This window comes from Phytophthora sojae (genome assembly GCF_000149755.1).
Source record: "Phytophthora sojae unplaced genomic scaffold PHYSOscaffold_1, whole genome shotgun sequence".
NCBI classification, from domain to species: domain Eukaryota; phylum Oomycota; class Peronosporomycetes; order Peronosporales; family Peronosporaceae; genus Phytophthora; species Phytophthora sojae.
The window spans coordinates 4,210,148-4,223,699 of record NW_009258115.1 but is presented as its reverse complement, the minus strand read 5'-3'; the positions used below and the strand labels follow the sequence as shown (position 1 = coordinate 4,223,699).

General features: G+C 51.9%; 3 protein-coding genes across 3 annotated transcripts; 1 reads left to right on the top strand and 2 right to left on the bottom strand.

Moving 5' to 3' along the window:
* Positions 1 to 112: 112 nt before the first annotated feature.
* Positions 113 to 624, bottom strand: PHYSODRAFT_308811 (hypothetical protein; the record flags this gene model as incomplete). The annotated part of the gene is made up of 3 exons (XM_009516675.1): positions 113 to 129; positions 205 to 330; positions 390 to 624. The coding sequence occupies 3 exons, from the start codon at positions 622 to 624 to the stop codon at positions 113 to 115; spliced, it is 378 nt and encodes a 125-aa protein (XP_009514970.1).
* A 181-nt stretch (positions 625 to 805) lies between these two features.
* On the bottom strand, positions 806 to 1,781 carry PHYSODRAFT_308810 (hypothetical protein; the record flags this gene model as incomplete). Its single annotated transcript, XM_009516674.1, has 3 exons — positions 806 to 1,145; positions 1,230 to 1,412; positions 1,492 to 1,781. The coding sequence occupies 3 exons, from the start codon at positions 1,779 to 1,781 to the stop codon at positions 806 to 808; spliced, it is 813 nt and encodes a 270-aa protein (XP_009514969.1).
* A 2,818-nt stretch (positions 1,782 to 4,599) lies between these two features.
* PHYSODRAFT_554112 (hypothetical protein) lies at positions 4,600 to 13,093 on the top strand (the record flags this gene model as incomplete). The annotated part of the gene is made up of 12 exons (XM_009516673.1): positions 4,600 to 4,703; positions 4,776 to 4,980; positions 5,064 to 5,995; positions 6,064 to 6,401; positions 6,490 to 6,819; positions 6,894 to 9,633; positions 9,693 to 10,282; positions 10,339 to 11,735; positions 11,815 to 12,062; positions 12,135 to 12,300; positions 12,369 to 12,827; positions 12,896 to 13,093. The coding sequence occupies 12 exons, from the start codon at positions 4,600 to 4,602 to the stop codon at positions 13,091 to 13,093; spliced, it is 7,707 nt and encodes a 2,568-aa protein (XP_009514968.1).
* Positions 13,094 to 13,552: the final 459 nt, after the last annotated feature.

Below are 13,552 nucleotides of genomic sequence, written 5' to 3'. Positions count from 1 at the left end.
CGCCGGATAGAGAGCTCCATATCCTGCGCAAGCACATCGACTGCATCAGCATGGCAGCAATGTGCAGCAATAGACATATAGACGCTACCGGTGCTAGATAGCGTTTGGAGACTCAAATTGAAGTAATTCCTGGTGTTTCCTGGGCTGTCAGGGTTCACCCTGCAAGTTCTCTTGTTAGTTCAAAACCAATATTCAGCACAATACGAGGCTTCGTGTACCCATGGCAAGCATCAAACAGCAGTGCGAACAGTCCAACGACTCCGACGTATACTGCGACGAAGACGCAGAGCAGCGGAATCCAGCCCAAGGAGACCAAATGGTACAGGCGGCCTGGACTATAGTTAGCATAGTGCAGTCAATCCTCTCCCAGCGCCATGATCTTAAGATACCTGGAAACCGAATCTGCGTCCAGTGTTTGCACTTGATCACGGGTAAATTAGGGCGAAGCAATCGTCTCCCCGACCGCGCTGCGTCGTCATCCAGCGTCGTGCCCTGCCACACATTGAGATCGCAGATGCCAGTGCTGCCTCCACGAGAGACGCATGGGCAGGGGGCCCCTGCCGAGCGCTGCTGGGGCCTGGGGCTTTCGCCTGGAGCGCTGCGATTCTTCGAAGGTGGCGGCATCTAAGGCAATGATGGGTGTTGAACAATGCTGAACAAGATCCGAGACGAGCGTTAACGGTTGGGTTGATAGGCAAAATCTTACCAGAAGTTTGAAAGCGACCTGCACACCAAGAACTTGTACAGTAGCAAAGCATGACGGATCTGTATTACTCTAAACCGGAGCTTTCCATTGACAATCAGCCTAGGGCATGGCAGTCCTGCGTAGCTTGGCAACGACAGGTACGACATAGCCCGAGACACCGAGCGTCACGGGGTAGAAGGCCGAGCTGAAGACCACGGCCGCCGCGTAGGAGCCAAGAGCCTGGCCCACTTCGTCGACGCCCAGCGCGGCGAGGATCGGCATGACGTCGACCCCCTGCTTGATCAGGGCGTACAGCGCACAGACCACGCCCACACCCGCAAGGCGGGAGCCCATCATGTAGGCCGCGCCGTAGTTGTCGATCACCTCTTTGGCCTTGTTCATGGTCTTGGCCACGATGCCTGAGCTCGCGATCGTGGACGAAGCCGACGCGCTCGCTCGACTGCAGCAACATAGCACACAACAACACACAAACCGCGTCAGTATACGCAGTAACTTCAAGATACTGTAGCAAGCTGCAACGCACTCTGGCAGGGCCCCCGTCAGGTCTGAGAGCCGCACTTTGGAGAACACCGGGAAGACCCTGGCGACGCCCGCCGCCACGGCCAAGTCCAGCGGCAGCCGGAAGCGGCGGAACGGGCGACTGGCAGCGAAGGCCAAGGCGAACTCGGGCGAGAACTCGATGCCCGCCACCGACAGCACGCCGTACCTGCAATCAAATAAACAATAATAATTGTCAGAGGAGTCCTCTACTTTATGAGGATGGTTCAGGCTACTGCGGGTCGTACATGGCGCCGATGCTGCCGATGTCGGAGGCGAAAAGCACCGCGAGGGTCTCGCCCGGGTGCTTCTTGATGGAGTCGTTGAGCTTGTTCACCACGCGGTCCAGGAACGCCACGCGCGGAGGCTCGGGCTCGGGCGACGAGGAGGAAGACGATGAGGTAGAGGAGCCCACGGAGCGAGACGCAACTCCGCCGATACTGATCTGCGGGTGGAAGCGGCTACTCCAACCGATGGGCAATAGGCTGAGGCTGCCGCGAGCTCGCTGGGACAGCAGTCGCGGCGTCAGGAGCGGCATGGAGGTGGCGGCGCCGAGCATCGTCAATGTGTGCGTGCAGCTCGCAGTTCACTTAATAAAGGGCCCGCGACTGGCGCGGACCCTTTATTAAGAGGTACTTTTGTGAACGACCAGTACATATAAGGGGTAATATTTAGCTTAACATGGGTTCAATAAAAGGGAAATTGTGTTTCGGGTCCGTTATTTTAAAATAATTCCGAATCGGGTCCGTTATTCTCGAACCAAAAGTCTTTATAAAATAATTTAGGAATATGTATCCCCAGTGAAAAATGTTTCATGTTATCAAACTCTTCCCTGTTCAAATGTTGTATAGTACCATGAAATACGAAACAATAAATATATTTCTACTGTATAAAATGCTTAAATTATATAAACTAAGTACTAAACAAAGCCGTTTAGGAAAATGAATACACCAAAGCATAGGAATACTACAATAATGGTTTCTTCATAAAAAAATATTCTGGTACAGTAGTTTTTATTTGTCTACAAAAACATGTTTGGATGACATATGCACTTTTATGGTATGCTCATACGTAATACAACGCGTTTAAGGTATTTTACTTGTAGTATAGCGCAAAACGGTAATGCTCAATCACTTGTGTCGAGCATTCGTAAGACAGTTTGACGACAAATCAAATGTTGCAATATCATTGGTTAATATTGTATTATGTAGTCTCGAGTGTTGCTGCATCTCGGCTCGTAAATTGGACTGATTTATATGTGTGCGCATTTTGCCCCCTTTACTAGAGGCAGCGCACTTGAAAAATGCCCCTTGAAATGTTTGGGCCTTTGATCCTGACGCCATGCACTAACCTCCTGCTAGAAGATTTAAATATACTTGCCAGGAATGGAATGTAAGGACATCATAGCACAGTTATCATGCGACCGTTTGTTCCCGTAGTGGAGCAATGTTTCTTCGCTTTACTGGGGTGAACGACAACAGTCGTTCACCCCACCACGCCAACTCTCCTTTATACAGTAAAGTACTAACACTACATAGAAGATGGAGATTCGGATAGAGCGCGCATACGCAAACCAGTCTACGCTGTAGCATCGACAAAAAGCATGACTGCAGGCAGTGGCTTAGTTGCAGGAGATACCGAGTAACTCGCCGACGCCGAAGGTCGAGCCCAGCAGCGATATGGCGCGCGCCGAGCGCCCGCGCAGCAGTGTGGAGCTCCTCCACACCTCAGCGTCGTAGGTATAAGATCTAGGTATTATCGCCGTTGCAGAGTACGTGGTTGCATTTTGTTGCTGGACTGTAATGATTAGGTAAGAGGGGGTTGGAGGATCTCGGGAAGCCCACTGGCAACACCGTTCCCTGGCTGCCACGCCTTCACAACTACTATGATGTACGCTCAAGCATAAAATTTACTACATTAAAATGTATATATAGTACCGTTACGAGCTATTTGTCTCTCTTAGTTTACGTCTGCCAACTTCATCGTAACTCCGTGCCCTACAACGGCTGCACCTCTGAGTGGAACAGCTCCACGGACTGCATGCACGCATCCGTGCAGTCATTATGCCGATATTTAAGCTTGCTGCCAGCGGCCAACTACAGGCACATCGCTTCGTGTGTGAACAAGAGGCTACTTACCCTACCGCACCATGCAACTGCATCGTTTCGGCGCTCAACGTTGCCACTGCGTCCGCGGCAACGATGCCGCTGTGACCTGAACACTTTTGGCCAATTGTATGGCGGAAACTAGTGTCCGACAAACTGTCTTATGTTTTGACAGACAATATGCAATGTAGCCACTGGTATACAAAAACCAAGATGTAGTCAAAACGCGTTGATCGGAAACGTAAGACGCTTTGTCTTATGATAGGCATTCTGGGGCTTAGTATCGTCTTACGAAAGAGCATGAATCTAGGTTTAGTGTTTATAATCAGAAGTAGAGTGTTTTGGTTATATTCTCTGAAATATAACAAAAAGCTTTTCTCACCAGTTTGTAAGCAGTGGAACCTTATGTTATGCCTAAACGATCATTGTTTTAGCATTGTACAAGTCTTTATTAGTGCATAAAGAAAAATGCACCTGAGATCTGCAATTGGTCTACACGGTACGGATGACAATAGCGTGTGGAATAGTTACACTTTTGATACAGGGTATCTAGTCTTTTTCAAAAAGACGAAATGAACGTTTGATTCGAAAATTACGGACCCGATTCGGAATTATTTCAAATTAACGGACCCGAAACACAATTTCCCCATCACTAAATGAAGGTTTGACGACATAAAACGTACATAGAGGGTTACTCTTTTCACTAGGTTACAAACAATGTCTGCCGCCCAACCACAGCTCTTCGACCTGTGAACATTGATTTTTAACTACCGTACTTCAAAGAAAGATTGCTTAACAGTTAGATTGTCATTTTAACATGTATTGTGCCTTTCACGTATTTTGGCGGGTGAGCTGTTAATTCAGGCGGACGATCAACGCTTATTTAGTGCTAATTCTGCCTAAGATTGTGAGAGCTTCCCCTAACTTCCGCGATCAGCATTTGAGAGCCAATCGATGGAGATAGGAGCCGCCAATCGCTCTGTTTCCGCCTAACGCGCTTATTCCGCCTTAACTCGGCCTCACCATCGCCGCTCGTAATTCGGCCACGGAGGGACGGCCCGGAATTAACATGGGAATTAGATAACTCGGGGCATAATTAATGTCGATAAGGGATTAGAGTTATGCCAGAATTGTCACGGCAGAATAAGTAAAAGGCAATAAACAAGTACGGTACCCCTCTGGTCTGCGCCCGTGAGTCAAAGTGAAGGTCTCCGCATCTGGTTCAAGCGTGTCAAGCGTAACAATACCGGTATGGCGGAGGCGAGCGCGCTGTTCGGGCGCGCCCCGACCGACGCGAGCGGCAGCCACAGCAGAGGCAGTAGAGGCGGCCCCACCGTGTCGCTGCCCGACGCCGAGTCGCGCCGCCAGCTGCTGCCGCGCGGGCGCTCGAACAACGGCGGCGACCACTCCGTTCTCAGCAGCAGCAGCAGGAGCCACGCGCCGCTGCTGCCCATCGAGGAGTTTGTGGCCAAGTACCAGGTGATCAAGGTCTCGTGGAGGGGAAAGTACGAGCGCATCCTGGCGCTGGCGCCCACGCGCTTCTGCACCATCGACCCGCGGGACTTCGAGGTCACCAACACGTGGCCGCTCTCGGCGCTGCTCAGCATCAGCCTCGACGCCTCGGACAGCCAGGTACAGTAGAGCAGCCCTACCTTAAGTAGTAGAGTATACTGCACTACACTTACTTACCTTGCTCTCCTGCTACTTCTTTTTAGGGCTTCATGCTGGCGCTCAAGGGCCCGAAGAAGGACGAGCAGCTCAAGTTGCGCTGTCGCTTCCGCTCGCGGCTGCTGTCGGATCTGTACCGGCTCAGGGAGCAGAACCAGCAACGTAAGACTGGAGCGGGCTTCCAGTGCTCCAAGTGGTCGAGGAAGGGGGAGACGCTGAGCTGCTCGCTGGACGTGGGCATGGACGGCGTCACGATCGCGCAGGAGGGAGCTGTCCGCTCCAAGTACTTGTACACGGAGATGGAGCACGTGACGCTGCTCGCGGACTCGCAGGTCGCGTTCGTTATTGGGTACACGGGACGCAGTCGACTGTTCTTCAGTCAGCAGAGAGGGCAGATCTACCAGCGCATTCAAGCGGCTGCCGAAGCGATCGGCTGTAAGATCAAGGCGAGGGCGAGCGTCACGGCGGAGAAGATCCAGGAGGAGAGAGGATACTACGGCTTGAACTATGGCGAGCCGTTTGTGCAGTTCCACGTGAGAAAGTTGACGCCCAAGTGCAACGACCCGCAGGAACGGATCCTCTCTCTGCACGAAAAGGCCCTCGTGGAGCTGGATCGCGAGGAGAAGGTGGTTGCATGCTACAGCTACGCCGACATCTACGTGCTTGTGCGCGAGGCCACGAGTGCAGACCAGTTCGACATCCAGTTCCGCAACGACCAGGTGCGGACGTATGAGTCCAAGGACCGCGATGGAGTCTTGAGCGCCATCTACGACATTTGTGTCACCTGCGAGGAGAATCCCGAGTTGTTTATCAGCGGCGTCGTGAATCAGCGTGGCTTGCGGTTGTTACCGTTTTCGGCGGTTGAAGATGCCACCGAGACCCAGTCCTTTTTCAATGATTCGTCAATTGGGAATTGGTATCTTCAGCGCATGTCATCACTGGGGAAGTTCGGGAACTCGCTGAAAGTTGGCGACAGAGGGTACGCGCGTACTTGTGCGCGATTCTCTTTGTCCACTGCCTTGTCACTGACAGTTGTTTGACGCACAGATTCGTTGAGATTGTTGCCGAGTTCAACGCGAATGTCCCTGCGAGCGGGATCCCGTACAATACGAAGCACTCGATCATTGCAGACGCGCTTCGACCAATGTGCGCGCAGCTTTACTATGTTGCGAAGACGAAGCCTGTGTCGGAACGTGCTGCGGTGACCCTCATCCAAGCGTTATTCCGCATTTCATCGTCATATTACGGTTTCCGCGAAATTGGACAGGCTGGTCAGATATCGGAAACGATCACCAACCTGCTGATTAACGGCGAGGAGTTTGTTGTGTTTTGGACTACGTTGCTGCTGAGAAAGTTGACTGCACATGTAGCGCCAAAGTCAACGGGTGAGTCCTTAACCACTGTCTTTTTGTGATAATCCTCGGTCTGACCTTACGCTATCGTTTGTGTTGCTACTTTCGTTTATACATGTAGCTCTGGACAAGGCTGCTTTGCGATATTGTGAAGAGGTGGAGACGCATAACAAGAAGGTGTTCCTCGCGAACACATATTTAACGCAGTCTCTGATCACGCATCTAGAAGATATTGACGTGGAACCAGGTAGCAAGAATACGAGTCAGAAACCGAGAGCTGGCCCTCTTGTGATGATGGGATTGTTGCAGACCCTGGAAGGCTGTCTTTGCTCCCGAGCTTCTACGACTGGTCCAGAGGAGTTTATGACATTGGTGGAAGGAGTTGCAAAGTTTTATAGTACCCTACTGAAGGTACTTTTCCAGTCCCGCTGTGCAACCACCGTCGAGGCGTGTATGTATTTACCAACTTTGATGACCCTGGTTTCTCGTGACACCACTCATCCTATCGTTTGATGCTATACCCAGGCACATTACTGCTAAAGACCACTCTCGAGGAATGCGATCCTGTCGTTGCATCTAGTATTCGCGACAAAGCTTTAACGGAGGGTATCGTGCTTCGGCATTTATACCAGGGCTTGTTTGACGAATCGTTCGACCAACGGTGCGTAAGCCGGTATTTGGTGTCTCTCTGGATGAGCCACCACGACGGCTCCAAACAACTCCTGTCGCGGATGATCCCTCCTGGGTTTTTCTTTATGCTCAATGAGCCTCCTGGAACGCCGGCTCAGATTGAGGACTACGATCACCTTGAGCGCGAAGCAATGGAGGCGGAGCGACAAGAAAACGCGCTAGAGTTTAATGATGACGATTACGTGTCGTCTACTAGTGAGTCAACGTTCCAAGGCGGCTCAATCGACTGGCAATCTGGCGGTGAAACGAGCAGTTTTGCTGGCTCGGATATCCCTCCGGAGAAGATTTCACAAAAAAGTATGTCTACGGGAGATATTGGCTTGCGCAATGGACAAGGTGGTCTCCAAGCTGAATCGCGGCGTCTATTGGTGTCAAACTTACCCATTCCAGAGAATCGTTCTTCCTTCTCGGGTGAACGTCCATCGTTGACGTGGAGTGGCAACGGACGCAGCTCTTTTGAAACGCCGATAGAGAACGGTCAATCCAAGGCTCGAATGCTCCGCAAGCTGAAGAGTTCGGTCGACGGAAGCTCGGCAAGCAAGCGATCAGCGAATAACTCGGCCCGTGAAAACAATTCACGCAGTTCCAGTCATGATCGAGCACCTCGGCTTCGAAAGAGAGATGTTGCGCTGAGTTTCTTAGGCGCCCTGGGCGGAAAGAAATCACCATCTCACAATGGACACCGGTCATCGAGAGGAAAGCATCACGCAATGTCACGCTCAACCCGAGCCCAGGAAAACTTCCGTCTTCTCTTTCACATGCTCAGCCTGGATCACGAGACCGTCGACATGATCTGGAACAAACGAACTCGTGAGGAACTTCGACAAGCTCTGTACACCGAACTCAAGCGTTTCACCCGATTCCAGATCAATATCGGCGGCATGAAAGCTCGCTGGAACTACGAAGATTTTGGGGTGTCATACCCTAGCCTTGCCGATGAGGTTGTTGTCGGAGGGTGCTACATCAGAATTCTGGCGAATTTGCAAAGCAAAATGTCCTTCTTCGGAACAATAACGGAGGAAGACGACTTCACTATGCTGACCCCCGAACAAGTTCCGGTTCGAAACCCTGCTGCAGTCTTAGCTGCGCTGTACGTAAGAATGCTGCGCGAAAACATCCATGCTGAATTCCGAGACGATTTGGAAACGTCAGTTCTTTGTATCAAGAGCATGGGGGTTGTGGCAGCTGCTCATGCCGGATTCGTAAATGCCGTGAACTTCGACGAGGTTGGGCACTTGTGGACGCTGATGAGTGAGACTGTGCATGCGTCGATGCTGGAAAACTTTCTTCACACGGTGCGGGCACTATGCTTACACCCCGGGAACGCACGGCGTGTGTTGAGCGATGAGCACAACCTCGAGCTCGCAGTTCAGCTACTCCAACTGGCACACGCGACAAACCGTGAGTTTGGAGATATTACCGAGCCCAAGAAGCTTTGGATTCTTGAAACCACAGAAGGAGAGCAGCTTGGTCCGTTCAGCGTGAACGAGCTGAAGCAGAAGCGAGATGAGGAGCACACGGACATGAGCTCGTTTTTGGTAGCGCGTCAAGATGACCCAGCGTGCGAAACGGTAACAACAAAGGCGAAAGTTATGGAAATTGCCCAGTTACGCTGGGAGGTGGGGATTCTTGGGGGCTTGCACCCGCTTCAGATGGCGCACGACGCTGCCAGCGTTTTGCTCTCCGTTGCGCACAGCAACTCGTTGTTGGGTGGCAATAGCACGCATGGCGGTGACTTTGCGTCACCTATCTTCCCTCCTCCTCGGGGAAAGACGACGCTATGGAAGTATGCCCGTCAAGTATTACCCGTTCTGGTTCGCGGCAACCACCCGAAGCTGTGGGAAAAGGTTGCCATGCTACTTGACTTTTTGTACACTGACCGGCAACCAATTGGAGGCTCAATCGAAGAAGACGCGACGAACAGGTCGTCTCTGTTCTCCTGGGGTCTCTTTTACTTGGCGTTCATCAGTGAAAAGTCGGATTTCAAGGCTATGGCTGGACTCCTCAAGTCTACGCACCACCTCCAGGCAGGTTTCAACGGAACAAGCGCACTGAAGGGGATCCTCCCCCAAGACATGATTAGTTTGCTGGAACGATCGTCTCCATCTGCATTTACGAAGGTGTTTTGCGAAGGAGAACAGTCGCCTCTAGTGTTTTGGAGCCCCGAAATGCGAAATCACCTACAGACCTTGTGCCAAGCGCATTTGCAAGATTTTGCCGAGGTTTTGGAAGAAGATACGTCACGGAAGTGGAGTTTCTGTCCGATGGCACCTGTCGCCTTCAAAGAGCTAGCAGCAGAAGTGTGGTGTGGTGGAGTTTATTTGGGACAGTTCTGTGAGCATGAAAACTTTGCTGTTTCGGATCCATTGGACTTCATGGACAATTTGACAATGGCATGGCGTGTCGAAGTGAGTCGGCAAGATGCTTCGATTGATGCTGCCCAAGCGCGACAAATATTGGGCGTCACCGAGGAGGCTGATATCCAGAATCTTGATGCTACCTTGCGTGCCGGATTTAAGGAGAAGGCAAGAGCTTTGGTTCAGTCTAATATTTCTGCGGCTGAATACAGCGAAAGGTATGTACTATCTGCTGAAGAGACGTAACGGAGGTGCTAACAATTGCTTTGTGCGATAGGCTGGACGAGTTGCGAGAGGCATACCGAGTTCTTACGTGCCCACGACCAACGTTGCTATCAGCTGGACATGACCCTGAGAACTTGTTGCTCTTGCTTCATTCACTGGTCATTATGTGCAACCGCTACCCAGAAGAGCTCGCAAACTATGAGTTCGATGCTTACGATCTCTTACTTCCGCTGCTGGCAGCCCATTGCACAGCCGACGGCACTCTTCCTGAAGGCACAACAACTGCTCAGGCCTTGGAGATCTCAGTCTGCGCGGCCGAGCTCGTTTACAACACGTGTGCTGTATCCGTTGCGAATGGCGAGTTGCTGCTTGAGCAACCGGACTTGGACACCTTGGAGAAGGCTGTGAACTATTGTGTCGATTCGATGGTTGGTTGTGAAGCAGCTGCGAATCCAGAATTGCTGGAAGTCTGCTTCGTTTTGCTTCAAACTATAACGGGGCTGCTGGCCTCCTCTCGTGGACGCGAATGGATTGCCGAGTCGTCAACGTTGCTGGTGGACATGGTTCGTATTCTGTGGTTGTGGAATCATGCTGGGGAAAAATCATTTTTGCTGTCGAAGCTCACGCAGCAAGTTCTTGAAGGTACGAGTACCTACTGTTTTGTTAGCAATGCACAAAGACTAACAATGCTCTTACAGGTATATCGAGGATGACTCAGCTGTCAAAGAACCAGGACCGTCTTGTGAGGGCTGGTGTGCTATGGCAATTGTTCATGATGTTTTCTACATACGACGTGGAGTTGGACGATAGTACCATCAACACTCGTTTGCACCAGAGTCTAGGCTCTGAGGAAGAGGAGTTTGCTGTTGTGGCCTTTGAAGTGCAGAATCTATTGGCGATCATGGCTGTTCGTGCTCTCTGTAGAGTTGGAGGGCTGTTCGCTGAAGGAAGTGAGTTTCAGTCTCCGTGTCATCGGTTGGTCAGGCACGTTGTGGACTCGCTGATGACCCCGAACCTGTCCGAGCTGCTGCTACTCAGTAGCCACCACGAATTCCTGAAGATCTTCCACGGAGAGTGCGAGTCATACACGCTGTTCTGGAACGGCGATATGCGCCACGAGCTGACAACTTTTGTTTCGCCGCGGGCGGGCATTGAGCCTACAGTGTCAACAGATGAACACTACGTTGATGCCATCAAGTTCCGGTTCATGTATCTGGCGGATACCTTCTACGTTGGCGGCCTCTACATCGAGATGCTCATGGGAAGTCTTCTTGTCATCGAAAAGAGCTTGGTTCCAGCGCCAGTAGCTGAGCTGGGTCTGACTGAGAAGTTCTTCAAGGAATCATTCTCGTTTATCGACAACGGCGAACTGGTTTGTCCAGAATATGTGGACGACGAGGGAAATGTTGAAAAGCTCCCTCCTTATGCTGGATGGAATGTCGGCGAAGAACAGTTAACAACGATGGGCCGAGTTACTGCTCTGAACTGCTTGTCGATTACAACCTCCGTGGCGCCGGCGTTGGTGGAGAAGAACCTGGTCGCTAACGACAGCGCAATGAAGATGATATTGCGTCTCTTGTTCCCTCCTGACAACGAAGTTCATCAGAGTGAAGATGCCGAGAAGAGTTTGGTGCTGACTCCGCAGCTTTATGTCCCGTGCCGACTACATTGCCTTGCGACGTTGCAAGTGGTGTCGACGCTAGAAGGTTTCGGAGCGGCTTCGCTAGAATTTGGGATTTGTGATATTCTCATCGAGCTGGTTCATATTTGCCCGGATGTGGGGCCCGAGGCCCTTGGAATTATCCGCAATTTGTGTGCTGGTGGAGCAGCTGGGCATTGCGTGTCAGAAATCCTTCAGTCGGGAGTCTACTTGGAGTTTATTGGCTGGGTACTGCTTGTGGAGGAGACCATTGTTGACGATGAATTTGACGCTGCTGAGCGGTTGCGTGTCCCAGCGGCGATGGTTCTTTCCGAAATGGTCAAGGACGGCGCGCCATTGAATATCGAGTCAAGGCGCACTCTATGTCGCTTCTTCCCCCCTGCTATTGTTCGGGCAATCGCTTCAAGCCCGGATACGATCGTGGAGTACATTATGGTAAGTAGCGTCGCTATTGTTCTCGTACTTCTATTGCTGATTGATAAGTGCATCTTGTGCTTGCTGCTATTTACTTTAGGCCGACCACAAGACACCCGAGCTCGTCTGGAATGTTGAATTCCGCAACCACCAGCGCAACTGCATCGTCAACTTCCTCAACATTTACTTTTCGTCAACGTCAACAACTGAAACGGACGATGGGAACTTCACATCCATGGTGGACTCGTTCGAGGTCGACTACACTGGTCTCTTCCCAGCTCCGATGGCCGGCAACGTCTACCTCACGCTGTTCATGGAGGACCCAACTTTCAACCTGCACGACCCTCTGTACGTACATCAGTGCTCGACGATACTGCGTGATACTCTCTGTTCCTGACGATTGCATGCTGTGGTGTACAGGTACTTTATGACGTGCTTATGGTCCGAGTTTGAAGTGCTGTTCAGACAGCTTGCACATATGACATCGGCGCTACGCGCTACGATGAGTCGTGCCGATGACGAGCTGATACAGCGCGACATCGACCTGGTCGACCTGGTTGGGTCAGCACTGGTGTGCCTCCTCCAGGTACCATATCCTTGGTATAACCTGCATTTAAGTAGAGGTAGCTGACCTCTGTCTTATTGATTTAATAGGTTGAAACCTCGTTATTGGGGAAGGTAGCGGAGCTGCAGATCTCTGCGCAGTGCTGTGGCTACCTGAACGACACCGTGCGTTCGCAAGCGTGTGAGCCGTGCGTGGTCAACGTCGTGCGGATCTTGCGAGTATGCACGATTTCCCGGACGTGCATCGAGTCGATGCAGCCGATGTGCTCCACTGCGCTGTCGTGCTTGATGGCAGTCGTCAATCCAGCTCGAGGGGGTCCACTGCACTACGAGAGTGCGTTCGTGCTGGAAATGATGCGGCGCATCATCTTGCAGTACCCAGAGCACGGCGACCGCGACGCAGGCGCTGGTGTCGTGTACCTCGCGAGTCGTCTGGATCTGTTTGGGTTCCTGCTGAATATTCTCGAGAACCCCGACGGGGTCGGCAAGGTGAAGGAGCCGCACATCGTGCGCGCTGAAGCGATCGAGATCTTGAACATGCTGGAAAAGGTGCGACTCTGCTGCATTGACCCCGTTCATCGAAGCTGCAACTAATTCATTGCCAAATCCTTGTACAGGACCGCGTCCAAGGCAGCACTGCCCACCAGATACTGAAGAAGCACAAGAAGTGGCAGAAGATCTACCGCCACGAAGCCACCGCCGTGGTCACGTCCATGTCGACCGAAGACCCATTTTTGAAGCCCCTCTTCCCCGAGGCAGACCGCGCCATGCGCGAGTACATGCGTATGAACCCACGCCATAGTTCGGTCGTGTAGAGCTAACTCACTAGCAATGACGCAATTTTTGACTGTATAAACCGGATCTGGCCACGGTAAGCTTAGGTGAGACTGTCAACATGAACATGATGCCATGGCTAACTTTACAGGTGATCAATCAGTCGAACAATCCGCAGAAGGTCGTATCAAATTGGCCGCTTAAGGGTCGCCATATCCTATTGTCGTTCTTGATATCCAATTTGAGCAGGAGCGAGCTGCGTTATGCGCCAGGTGGCTAGCGTCTGGAAAGGGGGTGCGTGGCTTGGAGCTCAGTGGCTGCTACTGCTAGTCATCGTTGCCGTGAGCTCCGTAACACAGTCAACAGACCCCTCGATTGATGCGCGGGCAACACCAACAGGCGGCGCGCTGCACATCGAATGGTGCGCTGGCCATTTGAAGGACTTGCGTGATGCGCACTAATTTCGTTTGTGCTGTTTTGGTTCGCGGCAGGGCGATCTC